This window comes from Nicotiana tomentosiformis, chromosome 7 (genome assembly GCF_000390325.3).
Source record: "Nicotiana tomentosiformis chromosome 7, ASM39032v3, whole genome shotgun sequence".
NCBI lineage: Eukaryota > Viridiplantae > Streptophyta > Magnoliopsida > Solanales > Solanaceae > Nicotiana > Nicotiana tomentosiformis.
The window spans coordinates 25,037,759-25,058,645 of record NC_090818.1 but is presented as its reverse complement, the minus strand read 5'-3'; the positions used below and the strand labels follow the sequence as shown (position 1 = coordinate 25,058,645).

The following is a 20,887-nucleotide window of genomic DNA, read 5'->3' as shown; positions in this document are numbered from 1 at the left end:
TACTAGTTTTCTCCTGTAGCTTGTGACTTACGATGTTCTGGATTTTGGGAAGACTGTGAATTTATAGAGTATTAGTTATTGTACATGCCAAGCGGCATTGTTACTAGTTATTTAGTTATCCACTGTTGTTAGTTGTCAAGTTTTACTTTCGTTTTTGTTATTTTCCGCAATTTGTTAAGCTTACCTAGTCGTAGAGATTAGGTGTCGTCACGACATTATATGGAGGAAGTTTGGGTCGTGACAGCCACCCTTCTTCACGCATATTCATTCCCATCTCCCATCCAAAATCGTCAAATCCCCATATTTTTACTTTTTCTTAAAATAGTTTTTTCTACTTTTTCAGCACCTCATTACATTTCATAAATGATTACATAGAATAGACAAAGAAGAGTTAAAGGTCGAGATGATCATAGATCTATGGAGAAGTAAAGGTATCTACCAACAATAAAGAATCCAAACTACTTCATCCAAAGAAAGAAAAACAAAATAATTTACATTACACGTCAAAATAATTTTAAAAATGCAATAATTAGATTATTTATCTGAATAAATAAATGAACAATAAAATGAATAAAGTAAATTGGAAGATAAATAAGTAAACGTTTGAATTCGATATTGCTTCAGGCTACCAAATTAAAGGGTCAAGAAGATTTGAAGGGAAAACAAATTAAGAGAAGAATAAACATGATATGCCCAGTAAAAAGAAGACTTCTCATAGTCATTTTCCATTCCCCTACTCTAGCCTTTTTCCCTTTACCCTACTCAAACCCAAACACTCTTATTAAAGCATTAAGTTTTTGTTTTATCTCTGTGCTATTCTTATATTTATCCCACAATACAAAACTAATGAGTCTTTTTGGCGTTTCTTACTGATGGGAACGATTGTGACTTGTGATAACGTGTGGGAACCATTTAATTAATGTTGTGGCTCTTAGATTTGTAAACATAAATTGAATTGAATTGAATATAAAGAATGAGGAAAAATAGCGAAAGAAAAAGATAAAAAGATAAATAGGTATTTTGGCCAATAAAAGGTGCCAAGTCATCTTCTCTATATATGTGTGTGAAATATTTGTATTCCATTATGTACTAAAACAATTGAATGCCTTTTTTCAACATTTAACTTACGTATAGTTAAATGTATACTAAAAACAATTGAATACAATTGACGAGCTCAAAACACTAGTGGAAATATGCTGCTCGATAGTCAAAGATAGTATAGTTTATAGATTATTTTCACATGGATTGGTTTAAATAATGTTTGAATAATTTTCAGCTTAATGCTATTTAGGAGAATAAACCTTTAGTTTTAGATGGTTAAAGAACCAAGAGTAACAAACTAAAATTAACAAATAACTATTGACTATTGGAAAAGCGAGAATTAAGCTACAACGACGAATGAATATTAATGAGAGAAATAGGGGCTTTGACTAGACAAGTGCACAATTGTTATTCAGGATCTAACTCCGTTCTAAGTTCAGTTCTTAAGTTTTATTGATTCTAACAAATTCAACTGTAGATTAAATTATCTTTAGGATTCAAATTCTTCTTTAGAATAAACATGATTTCATAACCTAATAAAAAGCGCTATAAACATATGCAAGAATACGTTGAATGGTTGGTCTGACGAAGAACGTCTCTTGACTATTCTCTTAGTTAGGTCAACTGGTAATTCCGCAAGCTCTTTCGATTACTTATAAGAATCGTTAAATTTACCCAAACAAGATAATGCAATAATATTCGCGATAATACTTCTCTTTTGATTAACGTAAATTAGTAAATAACTTCGCACTTTAATTCTAAACTCTATCAATGAAATTTAAACAACTAACAAGAGTTAAATCCTTAAATAACAATCACGATGCCATGCTTGTCAAAACCCTAAGAAAGACTACTCCATAACGAAGGAGATGTTCATCACAAGAGTATTAACAAAGTAAGAAGATATTACAACCCAAGAAATCAAATAAACTTTCGTATTGAATCGATTTTGATGGAACGTTCAAGTCTCTGTTGTTTCCTTGCCTTCCTCTCTTCAAAAACTACTCAAAAGACTCCCAGATCCCGAGCTTGGAAGGAGCTTAGGCCTTATACAATACCCAAAAAATTATAAAAATACCCATGTTTTGAGTTTTTCGGAGGCGGACGTGCGCCGCAGTGCACCTAGAGCATCGGCGCACGCCAGCCCTCTCCTTCACCAGCTGCCTTCCATGCACATGGACGCCTCCAGTTGTGCGGCCGCACAACTCTTTCACTTTATTTTTCAGCCTTTTTTCTCTTGGTTCCATCTGTTCCTCATTTTGTATCGATCTCGTCTTCACCATACCTCGAACCTCGAACATGATCCCGATTTGATTCTTTGGACTTCTATTTAGACTTCGAAACTTCAATTCATCTGTTTTAGCTCCAAAAATGCTTCTCAACCCGAAGTCACATCCTGCCCAACCAAACATCACGTAGTAAGTACAAACACTTGCATTTAAGCCCAAACACGATCAAAGTCCAGTAATTAGAGTGCAAAATATAATCAAAATGTGAGTTTCTAGTCTTCCAACTGTCAACGTAAAGTATTTTTTACACTGCATGTCACCCAAAAGATATTACAATTTCATAAAATGTGAAATTTGCAACTTTAAAAAAAAAAAAAAAACCTAATAAATGTAACCTGATAGTATAAGAAAATAAAACCATGATAGATATTAGTTAAACTCGGAATATCGCAACAAATCATAATAGAAACAGATTTAGTATAAGTCAATTGTAAAGGTTATTACATGTATACTTCAATTTATGACTAATGGTTGCAAAAGAATATTCTAGGAACTGTCAGACAAACAGAAAAAAAGTAAAAGGTCGAAAATGGAGATTATTTCCGTTTAATTTTGCTAACTTAGCATCTGCAAATGAAAAAGAAAAAAAGTTTAGCATCTGTTCATATCATGAACCCAAAACGACAGCGTTCCTTCCATGGAGTTGGTCACATGGTTTATAGCCGTTGTAGTAACGGTCAACAAGATCATATTTTTCAATAGAAATTCGACCGTTGTTAATACTCTTCACTCGCAGAGAAGGCAAATTTTCTATTTCCAGAACATCAAAACTAGACAGAGAATACTGTTCTTCTTTTTGTTTCTTTCACATTCCTCAAAATTCACAGGCGCGGAAAAATGGCGGATACAAAAGACGATCCAAATTTCTTTATAATTGACGAAATTTATGAGTTCTCGGCACCGCGCTTCTATGATTTCATCAATGGAGAAACGGAGGAGGACATGCGCAAGGCTGAGCTTTGGTTTGAAAGTACAATCAGCTACGCCCCTTCTCGTATGTTTTACTTCTTTCAGTTTCCTAAAAAACTTAGGGTATTGTTTGTTGGATTTTTGTGTAGGTTGTTTAATTTACTAAGTCTTAATTCTTTATTTTAGTTACTTTACAAGTCGGAGTAGTGTTTTTTCCAGTTCCATTTCATACCTGTATATCACTTTAGTTTAAACTTTTGATATTTTTGGAAACTAGATTTAATCACTGAATACAGTGAACTAAAGAGCAGATAGATATGCTTGTAATAACAATTCATTAATCCATTAGGCCTCAGTCCCAAACTAGTTGGGGTCAGCCTTGAAATTATTGATAAATATGGACCTAATGCATCCCTGGTGCAGAACAAGATATGCTTGTAATAACAATTCATTAATCAATTAGGCCTCAGTCCCAAACTATTTGGGGTCAACCTTGAAATTATTGATAAATATGGACTTAATGCATCCATCCCTGGTGCAGAACAAAATTGAGACTGACTGTGAAACATTTTGCCTTTAGGGCATTATTTCAAGGTCATTTTTAGGAATGCCTAACCTTCAAGCTGGCCTTTTTTTTGGCAATTCAATTCCCCCAATTTGATTCCCTTTTATAGATCCCGCAATACTATTAGATGTGTTGTGTCATTGTATATACATTGGATGTAGATTGGTAATGAGCACAGTTCTATCATGAGGATACCAATTTGAAATGGAAGTTGATGTTTGTTTACCTATTCGTTGAATTTTGCAGCTTGTATGCCAAGAATCAAGGCCAGTAGATCAGTACAACTTGAGATCCCATGTGATTTTACTGAAGGCGAGGAGTTGCAGAGTAATTCAAGGTCTTTATAGTACAAAAGGAACTTATGATTCAGATTATATAATGCCAATTCATTTTACTGTCATTTAACCATCATGTTCTTACACTTTTCAATGCACTGATGGTTCTGTCTGAAACAGACCTGCAGCGGAGGTTACATCTTCTAAGATTTTGGAAGAGGAGACACCAAAGGAGAACAGGCCTGCAGCTGAGGTTTTGTCTTCTGAGGTTAAGGAAGAGGTTAATGGCAGTCTTCCCAATGTGGTAGGTTTGCATATCCTATGGTGAACATTTCCAATTTCAGCCTCTGTATCTGATTGTATCTTTTATAATCTAACAGGAATCTGTTGAGAAACAGCCAACTAGTCAAGGTTAGTTATACTTTAGTTTGGCTTTTTGAGTTGTCGCTTTAGTTTTTTTCCCATTCTGTGGACAATTTCAGCTGCTAAGGCATTTGATCATAACCTTCTTGTACAGAAATTTGCACCCCAGGCAAGCAACCTAGGAAGACTGATTCCAACAAGCAGAAGACAGCTAAAAAGATTGCAAGCATGCTTAGAAATCCTTCAGCACTGAAGTCTAAAACTACACCTCAATTGTCACATGTGAAGAGCACTATTCCTGCCAGCATGAGAAAGTAAGTGATGTGCTATAGTAGTTTCTTGGTACTTCGATTTTATCCTATCCTTGTTCTTCCCCTTCCCGCTCTCCCTAAGTTATTATGGTCTGAGAGAGAGTCGATGAACCTCATGTGCTGCACAGGCAAGCAATTTTGAGAACTGCTGTTGGAACACCTAACTTTGGTCAAGAAAATCAAGCTGTAAAGAGACAAAAACTAGATAGTGGAAAAGCCAGACAGGTAGTATATCCTTTATGTTCACTGGAGAATGAAGAATATTTCAAGCTTATTTATCCGACCTTAAGCAACCTTGTTCTCCTGAATTGATAGATTCTGAATGTCAAACCGCAAAATTTGCCGCACAAAACACGGCATGGAGCTAGTTGCGCCACCTTCTCTTCTGTGGCCATTTCTCGTAAAGAGGATCGAAAGGTATTCATTGACAACATGTTCTTTATCATCCATTGATGAATATATGATTATTATTGGAATATTCAGAATCTGACTTAGATTTCATACTGTCTAAGATGTATGCCCGAGAACCAGTACCACCATTTATTTCCACAGCAGAAATGATGAAGAAGTTTCACTCCAGCACAAGGGAGATGTCACTGCCGTGCATAAGTAGTTCCACTCCGCATGTAACCACTGAAGCCTTACTTGATATCGACCAGTTCCTTTTTCCCTTTAGATCTCTTTTAAAGTATCATACTCATTACCAAGGATGATTGATGCAGAGGAAGCCTAAACTTACATTGACTGCGCCTAAAGAACCAGAATTTGAGACAGCACAACGTGTCCGTCCAACTACAGTCAAGAGTTCAGCTGAGCTTGAGGAAGAAATGATGGCCAAAATTCCCAAGTTTAAGGCTCGCCCATTGAACAAAAAGGTACTTCATGCTATAGATAGTTTTACCTCTACCTTTCTGAATATTTCCTATTGATCTTATCTCATCTTCTTCTTTTGTGTACATTTGGGAACAGCTCTTTGAAGCTCCAACTCTACCACCGTTACCTAAAAGCACACCACAACTTCCAGAATTTAAGGTATGGTACCTGGTTTATTAAAGAGCTAAGAGTAATTCAAGAAAATTCAGCTAATATTTGCTATACACTTCTGCAGGAATTTCATTTGGAAACGATGGCTAGGGCCAATCAGAATGTGGAAACATCTTCAATCTTATCGATGGAATCTACTCAGGTTACTAACTTACAGAGTGGTTCCTGTAAATACACAGAATAGTAGGAGAACTACTTGCTCTCGTACTGACAAATTCAAACTTTTTCACCACAGAGTCATAAATGGAAGCCACATCTTACAGCTCCTAAATCACCTGTTCTGCAAACGTCACTTAGAGCACGCCCCCTACAGATTAAAAGCTCTGAAGAACTGGAAAAAGAAGAACTTGAAAAAATTCCGAAGTTCAAGGCTAGGCCTTTGAATAAAAAGGTAACACAACCCCAACAGCTTCTTACTTCTGGACTACTATTAATTATTACTACTAATTGTCAAAATTGGTTTGTGTTGCTGACTTTTTTCAAATTGTAGATCTTTGAAAGTAAAGGAGACTTAGGAATGTTCTGCAACACGAAGAAGCAGGTGACGGTGCCTCAAGAATTTCATTTTGCCACAGATGAAAGGATTCCTCCACCTCCTGCTAACGTTGCTGATCTCTTTGACAAGGTTCCATCAGAATATCATCCTTCGTACTATACTTCTATTGTTAGAAATACCTTTAGGCCCCTTCTACTTTAACATTTTCTCACAGTACTTTCCCAAATTTTCAGCTTTCTCTAAATTCTGAACCAAATGAACAGACTATACCCAGAAACACCAAACCAAATCCTTTTCATCTCTATACAGAGGTATGCAGTTTTTCTTTATGTTCTTGTTTTTGTTTCTTCTTATCTAAATGACATAGCTCCTCATGGCTTGGCTTTTTCTTGCATCCAGGAAAGAGGAGCAGAGAAGGAGAGGAAACTGTTCACTGAACTTCTACAGAAACAGATTGAGGAAGAGAGGTCTAGAGTTCCCAAAGCAATTCCATATCCTTACACAACTGACTACCCTGTGGTATGTAAAACACCAACTATTGTAATATCCATTTTGTGGGAAGACTTTATGTGCACTCAATTTCTTATGTTTTATTGCCAGATTCCACCAAAACCAGAACCTAAGCATTGTACAAAACCAGAACCTTTCCAACTGGAGAGTCTGCTCAGGCATGAAAGGGAGATGCAGAGGGAATTAGAAGAACGGCAAAGATTGGAAAAGGAAGAAGCAAAGATGAGGACTTTTAGAGCGCAACCAGTCTTGATCGAGTAAGAGACCTCAAAGAATGAATCTTTTATCTACTATCTATTTTCCTAGTGAATCTGAAAGATGAATAATGCTTTCCCACCCTTTAAATTGTGTAGGGATCCAATTCCAGTTCCTGAGAAAGAACGTAAACCACTAACTCAAGTTGAGGGATTTAATCTACATGTAGATCACCGTGCTGTTGGTAGAGCTGAGTTTGATAAGAAGGTAACACATTTTACATTTGCATGTAACTTTCTCGGGGAACTAAGCCTATAGCACTCATGTTATAAGTTGGTTTGCAGATCAAGGAGAAAGAACTAATGTATCAAAAATATAGGGAGGAGGCAGAAGCTGCTAGACTGGTATTGCATATTCTTGGTGTTATTTAGAGCTACTATAACGATGTGCTTAGACTAATTTTTACTTGAATTTGGTTAGATGGAGGAGGAGAAGGCCCTGAAACAATTACGGAAAACTTTGGTGCCTCATGCAAGACCTGTGCCTAAATTTGATCATCCTTTCCTCCCACAGAAGTATGTAAAATCCTGCTGCAAGACCTTTATTCATGTTTTTTTTTTAAAAAAAAAAAATTCTACCATGTTCTTTTTTCCTCTTTTACAAATTGGAACAACTACTGAACCTTTTTTTTTTTGCACGTCTATTCACAGGTCTTCCAGAGCAGTGACAAAACCAAGATCACCCAAGCTGCTGATAATTAAGAGGCAAGAAAGGAGAAAAATGGCGTGTCCCTATGCAGCAGCAGTTTCTAGTGCTGCCTCCAAGATGAGGTGAACTAGTAAATTCTTAGGAAGACAATGAAAGAGAAAGATGGTCCCCAGTGAGGTTGAAAATGTTTAAGTGATTCAAAACTGGGGATGAATTGTTCAAGAATCCTTGAACCCCATGGGCATACGAGGGACAATGCTACCAAATGGCTGGAACCGATAATGTGTTTGTCTGTAAAAGATGTGCCCTTTCTTTTGAGAACTGAATATACAAACCAAATAGTTTATATATATTAACAATAGGCTTTTTTCCCTTTTCTTTCTTTTGTTTGGTATTAATATATCAAATAAGAAAGAGGAGGAAGCAGGAAGTAAGAGTAGTAAAACCAATGTATAATCTATTAGTGTCTGTTTCTGTGAATTGTGGTGGTGTTCATGAAGATAATATCAAGTCGGAATCTCGTTGAATAAATATTTCTTGTATAGCGTTTTGAATTACACTTGGAAAAAATGGGAAGATGGAAAAAGCATTGAAGATTATATCAAGTCGGGATCTCCTTATAATAAATTACCGTCGCTCTATAAGGAGATCAAACATAATCTCAATGCTTGTCAGTGAACAAACCAAAAATTTTGTGTAAAAGGAAAAAGGAAACAAAACACAGAATTTATTATACAAGAAAGATTATATTCTGCAGAATTAATTGGAAACTAGCAGACTATTGCTGTTCAGGGAAAACTAAAAGAAATTCCTAAATATAGGTTCCACATGTTCTCCAATGAACAGACGATCTTCTTTTCTCCTCTGCACAATCCTTTCTACAAAGCCGACTCAAGGAACTCACATATCGGCTGAATTCTTTTGCACGTAAGCAAGGATCTGAAACAACAGAGAAAGGATTGTTCAAATGGGACACTAATGGAAACATGAAGTTTATAAGACAAAACAATTGGACTTGATTCCTCATTTGTATTTCCAACTCACCAGATTCTTATTTAATGGGCAAGTTTCTCGCCTTTCCAAGCTTTGCAGAGTAACATCGGACCCCCTGACAACTCGGGCTAGCATATTTGATGCATCCATTAAGGTTGAATGGTTAACAGTGGTATTGTCCTTTATTGCCAGTAATTCAACATCTTTTGCTTGTGATTTTGTCTCCTGAGCAACAAACTGCACTCAGAATATCATCACCAAAATTGTCATTGAGGGAAAACGGAAAAATAAACGGCCTGCAAGTACTATGGAAGCAAAATCTTTCTGAAAATATTTAGGCATAACCATAGAACAACAAACATGTATCATCAGCATTGAGACATTATAGCTGAATCAGACGTGCCTATAATTATGATCAGGAATAAGATAATGCAGCCCAAAAAGTTTGAATTTGTCTTGCAGCTAATATAGAGAATTCCATGTTTTAGGTCACTAAGGATTCCAAATGATTATGTTTCATATCTATTTTTGACAAGGATACTGGAAAGGAATTTTTTTTCTTCTTAATACAGTATGGTGGAAAGGAATTCTTACTTCATAGAGGTGTTCAACTGATGTACTTGGCCTGCAGCAGAGATGGGGCTTTTTCAGACTTGGTGTTGTTTGTTTGTCCAATGGAATAAGCTCAAGATGGATATTTAACTGCAAAATAAGAACAGTGAATTATGGACAAGTGACCATTGAGAAAGAACCAGACATAGCTCATGCTCATTTGAGATGTTATAAGAGAAGCTAGGACAATATCATTCTTGAGACAGATGAACAAGGATGCAGAGAATCTTATAATACCTCACCATCATTTGTTCGGACACTTTCAAGATAATCAATCAACTTAGATATTCGAGTGTTACGAGCATTTCTGCTACTGCTGGCACTGCCGTGTCGACTGTGACTTCGAGCACCACCTCTTCCCCAAGTAAGTGTTTCAGGCTTCAATGCAGGTCCAGGAGAACTGCCTACTGTTTCTCTGGGTAGTTCTGCTGCGGTTTCAATGTGTCCACCGTCTGGACTTGCAGCTGAAGGAGAAGTCGGGGTGGCCGGAGCTCCTTTGCGCCTCCGGCGCTTCCTGAACTTGGTTTGTGTTCCACGCTCATCCTTGGCGGGTGAATCTTTGTTCCTGTCATGATCATCATTTTCACTCTCATTTGGATCAGATCGCTCAGGTTCAGCCCCCTGACTGTTTCTTCTTCTTCTCGAATAAGCATTGTGATAGTTGCGAGGTGTTCTTTGTGCAGAGGAAGCAGCTATGTCTTTACCAACTTTGCGCCTCTTAATTAGTGCTTCAGATTGACGTTGAGAAATTTGGGCAATGGATGCTTGAATCTGTCCAATAAAACACAAGGCATGTATCAGGTCTATATGTCTAGCCCCCGAAACATATAGTGAAGTGTCAATCAGAAAGCAAGAATAAATATAGCTCTATACCATTTTAGTTAAACAGCTTATGTGCACGGTAAAAGTATAATCTACTAGGTAAATCATGAAAGTAAATTGGACTAATGGATAGGCATATTTTATCACACCTAAAAACACGTGTTTCGCAAACAATGGTAAAAAAGTCTTTCATTTCATTCTCAGATTCTCAAATAAAAGGAGAACATAACCTTTTAAAAGTTGGAATAACAAGTGTGTCAATAGGACACTTGGAGTGAGATATCGAGCTTAGACGGACACATTGAGATCTTCATTTTCTAAGAACACAGCATGTGATTTGGACGTAGTAGCCTTCTCAGTTTCCAAAATAAGAGTTTTTTACAGCATGACATCTTTTAGATCTCACTTATAAGGGGGAAAAAACAGAATCTATAACATTTCAAAGAAAATATCATCAACAGATTCAGTTCTATTATTTCATAACTATTTTCAACATGCATGGACCTGTAATGACTATGCATAGATCACCTTTATATGTATGTTCTATTCCAGTAACAACGTTGACACACACATATATATATATATATATATATATATATATAATATATTATCCTCACTGTAAAGAGAAGAGGATACACAAAAAAACAAGAACTACTAACATGATAAGTGTAACATATGCATGTCTATTCAAGAATGAGGATTTCAGACACTTCTTTAACTGACCTGCTCATTGAGTGCACGTTCCTCTTCAAGAAAGACAAGCTCCTGAAAAAAGATAATGCACAAACTAGCAAACAAGCTTCATCTAAAGGAAGAGGAAAGGAATAGAGGCCTCTAGTGGTCTTGTATTTCTTCTTTTTCACATAATGCCCCTTCTTTTTTATTTTCATTTTGAAGGCAGGGGAGAGGATTCATTAAGTTGCAAAATATTAATTAAGGGCATACCTCCTCTTCGTACTTCTCAACATCTGGATATATTGCCTCAATTAAGGTATCAAATCCAGGATCATCTCTCAATGACCGTCGGCTAGCACAATGTATGCGGCATGCAGGGCATTCATTATTCCTGTAAAAGGGCGATTACAAGTAAAATCCACAATAGTCATCAGGTAGTTCTTGGCTTCTAATGACTAGTTGAATCACAAATCTGATTTATTGCATTGCATACCCCAGTCTCATTGATTTATCTATGCATTCTCTGCAAAAACGGTGTTGGCATCCCATCACAACCCGAGTTCTCTTGATAATACCTGTGCATGCAGGCGGACACCCAATGGTAAAAAAACTAATGGACTTTGTGGTCTTCAATCAACACATAGCAAATTAGTAATCAAATATAGTATTAAGCAGTGGAACTTCAGTCAGCTGTGATTGATTGATGTAGAGCACCATAGAGACTAAGCCAGAACTGGAAACAATTGGCTCTTCATAGTATTTAGGAAAAGGTAAGAGCAGGAATACAACGTGGTTAATTGAGAAGATTATCGTCATTTTAGTTGTTCGTAAAGTTACCTAAGTCCAAAGAGTAACCAGCAAATATTGATGGGGAAAAAAAAGAAAGTAAACATATGAAGCTGTGTTTGTTAGTTTTCCTTTTCCTATGAAGGTATTTGGTACTTATGCTTTTCCAATATTTTGCAGAAAACATGAAACACTAACAATTGCTGCTTGAGGAGGAAAAACAAAGAAGTTATTTTTGAAGATACTGCTGATAACGAGTCAATCCAGGAAAGTTCAAGATGATGCTGAAGCTGGAAACATAGAAAGGATAAGAAAATGAGATTTCTCAGGTGAACCAGCTGAATAGTCAAGTAGTGTTCAACTTTATGATAATATCAGGCACAAGAAAACACACTTAAGAGTTTATCCCTCCTATGTAGAAGTTAGAACTGTGGTGGAAGACAATTGCACAAGTTACCATGATAAAACTCAGGGGAGAAAGGATAGAAGATCATATTGAGAAGTTCCCTTGTCAAAGCTCTAAACGGAAAATGAAGGAATTCTTTTTGGGAGAAGAGCCTGGATTTGTTTTTAATGTAGCAGAACTTCCTCATATTTTACACGCCCTTCAGAGAAGTAAAATTATCAGTCTTTTCAAGTATTCCCTTTGTCACAGTAAACTGAAGTTAAACTCTCTGACATCTTGAGAAACTTCCCAGAAAAGGAAAGAGATTATAGATTTGTGGCAGTTTTACAAAATGGCATACTCCATTCGTCTCAGCAAAAGCACACAATGCCCAGGTGCCATTGCCAGGTTCGACGCTAGGAAATGGGAAATGAAAGAGAGTGGAGGGAGTACGATTATAACCAAATATCAAGTTATTGGGATAGCAGCCATGTGGCGGAAGTTGCTTATTCATTACAAGGAAATAGAAGCTACAGCTTTCAAGTCTCTAACAAGTTTTCACTCCACCTTGTATATACATTCACATCTAACGAGGGTATCATCTCCAGAGTGACGTTTTTGGTGATCCTTAACTTTGCCTTGATTACACGGCCAGTTGCAGAAACGGCTTTGGGAGCCACCAGCACAAGCTTAAGCTTGTACCACACCAAATTGTACAGTATCACTATTGATACTTTCTTTACTCGCGGACAACCAAAAGAAAGAAAATCCTGACATCACTACTGTAAGCCCATAGATGATTCTGATCACTTCTAAATTCAATCAGGTGCCAAACACACATAATTTACCTTAAGCATCTTGAAGACATTCTCAACAAAGTATAATCGAATACACATTTCATCCAAGAATGTTCATGCTTGTATCTTACTGGATATTTGAGAATAACTAGAACAAGAATCGTGAGGATCAAATGTGAATGATTAGCACAATTCTAGCCTGTGACAAAAATTGCCCAACTAACATGACTAGCCTGGTAAATATTATAACACGAAAAGTTTCAAGATGTCTTCTTTTGATCCCTTTTCTTCCCAGTGCTTAGATGTCATTTGTTGCATCACCATACAATTAGAAATATCCCAATGCCTGTCAAGTTTCATCAACTACCTATAATATTTTATAACTCAGATATTTGCCATTTCTTTTTAAACTGACAGTTCTAAGAATTACATGCAGATAGACAGGCCTTCAACTAAATGATGGTGTTTCACTAGTCCTGGATCGATCCCAGCACTAGTGATATGGCAAAGATCCCAATTGAAACAATCAACTTCAATGGTGGCATTTGTTTTCTGAAAACACATAGGTGACCTTTATACTTGAACTTGTATTTCTTAATGAAATTGTGTAGAAGTGGAAGCAGTAGCAACATCTACAATTCTAGAGCAGAGAGAGACTGTTTTCGATGATAAAATGATAATAGTAATTACATGAGAATACATCTTAAAAACATTAATAGAATTGAAGGAATAGGTAGAAGCATCTTAGATCTACAAACAAGCATAGTTTTCTTGAAAAGAGGACCAGCAACAGTAAGCCTTCCTGATAATTTATTGTGCAACCAAGTGCAGCCATTAATACCACAGAAATAGTCAAACTTCCAAAAGCTTCAGAAGTGCACCAAAGTGACAAGATGCAAATATTGGCCATACAACAGTGTAATTGGTTTGCCAAGGGTATAGAACTGTACACATTTTTAGAAAAACAAATATGCATATACTTGAAGTATAACAAGTGAATAACAATTTGATATGGTTGTCTTGTCCAAAAAAAGAATTGTATATGTTTGTGATTTAGACAAGAGTTATCAAAGACTTGTCATGGTGGCTGGAGAGTTTAGTTCGCACAAGATATGGAAAATTCACACCTGATATGTCTTTTCAACTTTTAACTTTGGGGAAATATCAGCTTTTTCCCATAATCTTGAATTATCCACTGAAGTCTAGGGATGCAAGAAAACGAACAAAGTGATATCTTGAGGAGCAAACTTCTGAAAAACAAACTTATGTGTGAAGAGCAAAGTCAAATGATAAAATACGGAATATTTTAGTGGTGGTAAAGGGGGTTCAAAAGTTGCATTAGATCACATGTTCAAATCCCAACTATGGCATTTGCACCTAGTGATCAATGGAGTGGGTGCAAACCTTGGAAACCAGGGTTCAAATTTTAACAGAGACAAAAAACACAAGGTAATTTCTTCCCATCTGCCTAAGCTTTACTAGGCAAAGTCACCCAGTACTTGTGCTGGTGGGAGGTACACGGTACCATCGAGGTGCACTGAAGCGGGCCCGGACACCACAGTTATATAAAAAGGGGTAAAATTCACAAATATCATAAAGCTTTTTGGACTGGATAACCAAAATATAGAACATAAAAAAACATAGAATGATGTGAAAGCAAATATACCTAGACATATTGAACATTCTACATCTTTACGAACTTGAAATAATTGTGCGAAAAAACTTCTCTCGTCGAAATCCTAGCAAAAAACTCGAAGCTGTAAATATTCAAATATGACAAAATAAAATAATAGAGAGTACCTAAGCATATAGGACATTGTACATTGGTGCGAATCTCAGATCGTGACACAGCGATCAATCTGCAGACAGGCAAAGATTATAAAGTTATAAAACCACATTAAATAACCAGAAAACGGAAATGCTGCATCATGCAGATCATTCTACCAAGAAGACAATACATTAAAGATGCCGTTTAGAATCTCTTGATAATCAGTGAGATAAATAAGGTTCTATATTCTGGAGAAGACTGATTACAATTTGTACAGTTTAACTTTCAATTCAGCATGCAAAAGGACAACCTATTTGAGTTTTATGTAATTCATACTCACAAGTCTTACAAGGCGTATTCCCTGTATGTTCAACAGAAGTATTGACTTTATATTGGTGAAAAATAATGCCAGCATAATCTGGATATGTTATTGGCCCATCTTGAATTGAGAAATGTGTACCCAGCAGAAGCTTTTCCTTTTCCCTTTCAGATGTATCCATTTTAATCCGGCAATTGAAAATCGTAGAAAAAATGGAATTTCCACCGGAAGAACCCAGGGTCAAGCAAAATCCTTAGCCACCCATTATCAGTTTCACAACCAGCTAAACTACTGATCCTGAAGATTACTAAAGTAAAAGACCGAAGAACTGAAATAGGCGATTCAGGTTTATAGAAAATTCATGACCAATATTTGAGGTCAGATTTGAGAGGAAGGCAAAATGAATGATGAAATCCAATAGTCTCCCACACCTCAAAGACAACAGCATGAAACCAAGAAGTTGGGAGTTCTTTAAATATACTTCTTACTAAATGTAGAAAAGGTTTTGTTGAGCTAAAAGATTTCCAAAAGCTACTTCTTTTATTCCTTTTGCACAAAATATTTCTTAAAGGGATCCTCTAGAGTGTCAAGGGCCAAAAAAGGTGATGCTGCTTTAACCATGGACCAAATAGAAAACACTCACAGGACATGTTTACAAGAAAATGGTGTGTTTCCTCTATACTGGTAATCCTCTAGCATAACTACATTTTCATTACTAAGTAAACATGACCAAAAAAAAAAGTAAACATGACAAAAGTTAACAAGTTAAGTATTTCATTGTGAAAATCGAAGGAACCTTGAACTAGTAACTTTCACTGCATAAGTATGAGACTTTTTTTCTTTGGATAAGGTAAGATTTTATAGCAGTATCAAGGGAATACTGCAGCAAACACAAAAAACTAGACTTGATCACATTACATCTCTATGAAATCTAACAAGCCTAGCAAATCCTGAAAATTGAAAAAAGAGTTTCCATTCATCCAGTAATACATATTATAAATACATCAATATCTCACAGAAGTATCATACTTCTGTGAATTCCAATTCCAGTTCAAAGATGTTGAGACAACTATTCCTGTCACTAAACGACATATATACTCAACAATAAAATATCTTCCACACATATAGTACAGATAACTTATTTGGTTGTTAACACGATGATAGCAGAACCTGACAATATATTTTGTGAACAATTATATAATTGAGCATTATATAATTCATACTCACAATTCTTACAGTAAGGCAAAAGTATTCCCTGCACGTTCAATAGAAGTAGTGTCTTTGTATGGGCGAAATTTAAACCTTGCATGTCCAAATACAGATATAATCGGAAAATGACCATTCGGTCGTCTGGCAAATTGAGTGTCTAACCTTCTTGTCTAGATAAAGGTTAAAAGTGACATGTCCCTCAAGGGGACCAATATGAAGCACTACGTTAATTAAAAGCAGTGTTTTAAAAGGCGTTTTCGGGGCGAGCCCTGGGGCGCCGCGCACCAAAAACGCCCCGAGGCGATGGTGTGGGGCGAAAGTCTCAAGAGGCGTACGCCTAGCAATTCGGGGCGTACGCCCGGGGGTTTGAGGCGCGTTTTTTTAGTGAGGCGTAAGCCCAAGAGACTTTTTCAAATTAAAACAAAATTTGTTGAATAAGTCCTTCATATAATACCCAAATTCTCAAAAGTCAGCTTGTTAATTACTCAAAAGTTTTAAAAAGAAACTGAAATGTATTAAATTTAAAAGTAAAGACCTTTTTTATTGATTGAAGCCCTAATTCATGGTCTTTCCCAATTCTTTATCTTGTCCGCTAGTCTGCTAATATCTCCTAAAAGCAACGAATATTCAATTATTTTTACAAATACAAAGAGAACTACATTCTCCTTCATAGCAGTAAGTTCAAAGTTCAAATTGCAGGTTAGTCATCCTTTTTGTTCCTCCATGTAGAAAATTTTATTCTTTTCGACTCAAGTTACTTGTGCTTCTAAGTAGCGTATGATAGATTGTTTTGACTAGTTTTTTGTGGGGATGGAGCACATCTATATATATATTTCACATATTTATAGTTTTCTTCAATTTTTTATGTAATTTTACCTTTTTATAAATATTTACTGTAATTATATTATTTTATAAAATATTAAAAATTAAATACCTATGGGGCTTACGCCCCGTGCCTCGAAGCTTAAGCTTCGCTAAGGCATATGTAAAACGCCTCGCCTTACGCCCACGCCTTTTAAAACACTGATTAAAAAGCAAACATAATCATTAAAAAACCCATCTTGAATGGCCTTCAAACAACTAAATCTGGCAAACTAAAGTCAGAAAAAGGTGACTACTTTAATGTCTATGATATTTACATGAAATTGTAGGTAAGTTCAAATTGAATAATTGTGGATAAACACAAAATTATGAGCAGCAATGGCCTGCTAGAACAAGTGAAAGGTCAAAAGTTTTCAAAAAACAATTCTCCAGACTCTTCAGGACGTCCCGGCAGTTGTCTTTTGCTGAAGTTAAAAACCTAATTTCACACATCAGATTTTGAAAAGTCAAGCTGCGACGAATCTCTTCCTAAAATGACACAACCAAGACCATTACCATGCTCCATGAAATGGAAACGTCTACAAAGACCAGTGACAGGGTCAAACGTCTAAATAAAAGGCCACTGAAAGAAGAATTATAGCATCTTCTGGCTCAAGCAATAGAGAAGATACCCAATGGACAATCAAGATTGCATTGGTTCGGCTGATAAGGTCATCTATCATAGGCTTAGATACCACTCAAGGACAGTGAAGCACAATAGCTTGACAAAAATACATGCATGAGCTTGCTGACATGCATGCACGACACTACATGATTACATCCTTATAAACATACTGTAAATCTTTACAGTCGTTTTCAAATTTGAAAGACGTTCATTTGAACAAAATTACTGCTTTAACTCGAATTCTTATACTTGGGGCAAGGTCCAGATACCTAAAGATTGAGAATACAAGTAAATGTAAAAGTAGAGCTTCAAGAAATGTAAGGGAAAAAAAAGGTAAGACATAAGTGTGATTAAGCTATAAAGATGGATTCTTTGCAGCTAAAAAGCAATACCCCAATAGCATTTCCAAATTCACAATCAGTACTCTACTTATAGAAAAAGTCTTCTTTTAGAAGTCAAGATAATAAACTAATGAACGGCATGCAGCAATGTCTTGCGCATTAAATCAAGCAGCACAAATGCATTAGAAACTTAGCCAAAATTAAAGTATAAAATCACAATCAAATAAGTTTAAAAGTAAAAGGCAACACAAAATTAAACATGCAGAGAATTACTCATCAAAGGCTTCAGGGTCAGTGCCACTTCCCTCAGAATCTGCAACATAAAATCAAGCCAAACAAATCATTAAACAACAAAAGCAGAATAACGAAAAACATTAATGCACGGTAAAAGAACACGCATTCATAACAGTAAAAAAAGGCAATGTTAAACACAGATTTGGAATTTAGATACGTAACCATCTTCAGACGATTGATTAATTTCCTCTTGATCATCATCATCCTCATCATCATTATCTTGGGCTTGGGCTTGGGCTTGGTCATCTTCCTCTTCATCCTGCTCATCTACTTGTTGCTCTTCCATATTAGCTCGTGTTTGTTCGCCGGCAACACGTCGGGATTGTTTCCGCCGGCTGTGCTGATGCTGGGGGGAGTTCTCATCATCGTCTTCGTTGTTGTTATTGTCATCTTGATAATTCGACAAATAGCGTTTCTGGGCTGGCATTTTTTTTTTTTTTTGTTATTGAAAATTTGTTGGCCACCGCTTGGTTATAAGTTTCAGAATGTGTTGGCTTTATTGGGTGTTTGAAATTGGGAGAAGATAAAGCAGAGTGTTAAATTGAATGAAAGCATAAATTTTTCACTTTGTAGCAAAAAGAGAGAGAAAGGGGGTCTGAAGAAGAGGAGAAGAGAAGAGAAGAGTGGACTGGGGTATGAGAGATTTTCAGCTGCCTTTTCTTTTCCTTTTTAGGACTATATATTCTCTCTCTTTTTCACATATACATGTTCTTACAACTTTGCAACTTTGTACACTACTTCTTCCTTTTTCTTTTTAATTATTTATTATTTATTTTTCAGTTCTTTTTTTTTTTATGGAGGGCAGATGCTGAAAATCTATTTTTTTGTATGTTTTGAATAATGTTGAATGTAATTATAACGTTTTTCGAAAAGAGAATATATTATACGTGTTAAACAGCTGGACAGTGGAGATAAGATGTCGCTCTTGTTTTTGTTCTTTTTAGTTAACTTGAAACGACAACGTTTAGATACATACTGCATTCACACGAGAAGATTATAATTTTTATTAATGATTGATGTATTTACTAATTAAGATCATGTGTCAATTATGTATAGAATTGTAAAATTTTATCATAAATGGATGGAAAGATCTCAAATAGGAATAAGCACATTCACTATTTTCACATTTCTTATAGCAAAGAGATAATGAATTAATATAGTGTTATGAACTTATACCTAATTACTTAAAATCTTAAATTCACCTCTTACTATTCCTTACAATGCTTTTACAAATCGTGAAATCGAAATAGTTTCATCTTGTGGGCATGCATATAGTAGTTAGAAGTATTACTTTAAAATTCAAGTGCGTCATCATATATATCCCCAATATGTAAGAACTTCAGAAATCTTTGAATAGACCTTTTGATATACTGGAGTTTCAAATGTTGCATAATTGCAATTTGCATGGATCAGTAATATACTCTTGTACAATTTCGTCAACTAATTTGACTATAAAATTGCATGAGAAGGCATCACTTTTTCTGTGCTCTTTCCTCTGTTTTTTCTCTTAATGCTATGACAAGATCAATTTAGTCTACGAAAATAAATACAAAAAATAAATAGTTGTAAATTAACCATTGTTCGGACTTCGGAGCAATTTAACGATTGCAACATAAATAGTTTGTACCAACCAATAGTCCATGGTTATATAATTAAAGGAATAGGATACTGGGCATTGTATATTAGGAGTACAAATTAAACTTACAACTCAAAGAGTTAAGAGCTCGTGATCATACTCTTTTTTTAAACTTCTTACAATACATCCGGAGGACACCATATAATATAAAAGTGCATTACTGACTTCCCACCATTTTGGGGGAGAAATTTAAAAATAGTCAGATTTATAAGTTGTAATTGAAAAATAGCTACATTTTTAAAATTAATCGAAATTTAGCCACTTTTCATGTAAAGATAAATCTGAACGAAAACACTGTTCAAAATCCAGAAAATATTCTAACATAATATACTGGAGTTCCAGTATAATATATCGGTCCAGCATAATATGCTGGAAGTTCATACACAGGTGCTCCAATCTCCAGTATATTATGCTGGAACTTTTCGCGTGTTGGAGTTCCGGCATAATATGCTGGAAGTTCATACACAGGTGCACCAATCTCCAGTATATTATGCTGGACCGGTCCGTGTTGCAGCAAAATAGTGGCTATTTTTTAATGACTTTGCAAACGCTGGCTATTTTTCAATTATCAGTCCGAAAACTTGCTAGCCCATGCTATTTTTACCTTTTTTGTTTTGAAAAAAGTACAGAAATAGCCAAAACTCAAACTTACCAACCTCTAGCCCAAAATTAGACACTTACCAAAAGTAGCCGAAAATTAGAGATACACGCAAAGAAGGATTCTTCCATCCGAGAATCACGCTAAAGACCTTCATTCCTTCCCTGTTTTTCAAGCGTATCGATTTCACAGAGACCTACATTCTATAAATCACGGCATTCTCTCCCAAAAAATTCTCAAAAGGAGCTCCAAATTTCATTCAAAAATCGATCAATTTCACTGTAGAAACAACAATTTCCTTTCGCGATTTCTCTGTAGATACAGCTTTGATGAAGGAACTACGAACTACAATCAAAATCAATCAAGGAATTAGTGAGTTTTGACCTAATTTCAGCTACTTCAATGGTAAATTTACCAATTTTTATTCAGTATGGTGGCCGATGGAATGTTGACAATATTT

The 20,887-nt window shown here is 35.8% G+C and overlaps 2 protein-coding genes across 6 annotated transcripts; one reads left to right on the top strand and one right to left on the bottom strand.

Moving 5' to 3' along the window:
• The first annotated feature begins 2,840 nt into the window (after positions 1-2,840).
• On the top strand, positions 2,841-8,186 carry LOC104117076 (protein TPX2-like). Of its 4 annotated transcripts, none has more exons than XM_070181403.1 (20): positions 2,841-3,324; positions 4,051-4,141; positions 4,260-4,359; positions 4,460-4,490; positions 4,597-4,756; positions 4,882-4,978; positions 5,069-5,170; positions 5,266-5,379; positions 5,476-5,628; positions 5,723-5,785; positions 5,862-5,939; positions 6,033-6,188; positions 6,288-6,422; positions 6,527-6,604; positions 6,693-6,812; positions 6,894-7,060; positions 7,157-7,265; positions 7,343-7,402; positions 7,479-7,573; positions 7,709-8,186. In XM_070181403.1, the coding sequence occupies exons 1-20, from the start codon at positions 3,168-3,170 to the stop codon at positions 7,830-7,832; spliced, it is 2,190 nt and encodes a 729-aa protein (XP_070037504.1). In that variant the 5' UTR covers positions 2,841-3,167; the 3' UTR covers positions 7,833-8,186. The 4 variants fall into 4 exon arrangements, with proteins under 4 accessions (XP_070037504.1, XP_009626351.1, XP_033517416.1 ...); XM_009628056.4 differs by having other exon boundaries at positions 4,260-4,383; XM_033661525.2 differs by having other exon boundaries at positions 2,842-3,300; positions 4,260-4,383.
• Positions 8,187-8,207: 21 nt separating this feature from the next.
• LOC104117077 (putative E3 ubiquitin-protein ligase RING1a) lies at positions 8,208-18,860 on the bottom strand. Of its 2 annotated transcripts, XM_009628058.4 has the most exons (11): positions 18,356-18,860; positions 18,173-18,212; positions 14,599-14,635; positions 14,443-14,515; positions 11,302-11,383; positions 11,079-11,199; positions 10,857-10,898; positions 9,549-10,082; positions 9,294-9,401; positions 8,751-8,936; positions 8,208-8,645 (listed from the first exon to the last, which is right to left on the bottom strand). In XM_009628058.4, exons 1-11 carry the CDS (start codon positions 18,618-18,620, stop codon positions 8,607-8,609), a joined length of 1,527 nt encoding a protein of 508 aa, XP_009626353.1. In that variant the 5' UTR covers positions 18,621-18,860; the 3' UTR covers positions 8,208-8,606. The 2 variants fall into 2 exon arrangements, with proteins under 2 accessions (XP_009626353.1, XP_009626354.1); XM_009628059.4 differs by lacking the exon at positions 14,443-14,515 and having other exon boundaries at positions 14,577-14,635; positions 18,356-18,859.
• Positions 18,861-20,887: the final 2,027 nt, after the last annotated feature.

Excerpts from the sequence above, each read along its gene's own strand:
- LOC104117077 (XM_009628058.4), bottom strand. The coding sequence starts at position 18,620 with ATGCCAGCCCAGAAACGCTATTTGTCGAATTATCAAGATGACAATAAC. Across the intron at positions 18,213-18,355 it reads TAATCAATCGTCTGAAGATG|ATTCTGAGGGAAGTGGCACT; the intron begins GTTACGTATCTA and ends TTTATGTTGCAG. Across the intron at positions 14,516-14,598 it reads GATCTGAGATTCGCACCAAT|GATTTCGACGAGAGAAGTTT; the intron begins GTACAATGTCCT and ends GTTTTTTGCTAG.
- LOC104117076 (XM_009628056.4), top strand. The coding sequence starts at position 3,168 with ATGGCGGATACAAAAGACGATCCAAATTTCTTTATAATTGACGAAATT. Across the intron at positions 6,605-6,692 it reads CTTTTCATCTCTATACAGAG|GAAAGAGGAGCAGAGAAGGA; the intron begins GTATGCAGTTTT and ends TCTTGCATCCAG. Across the intron at positions 7,574-7,708 it reads CATCCTTTCCTCCCACAGAA|GTCTTCCAGAGCAGTGACAA; the intron begins GTATGTAAAATC and ends GTCTATTCACAG.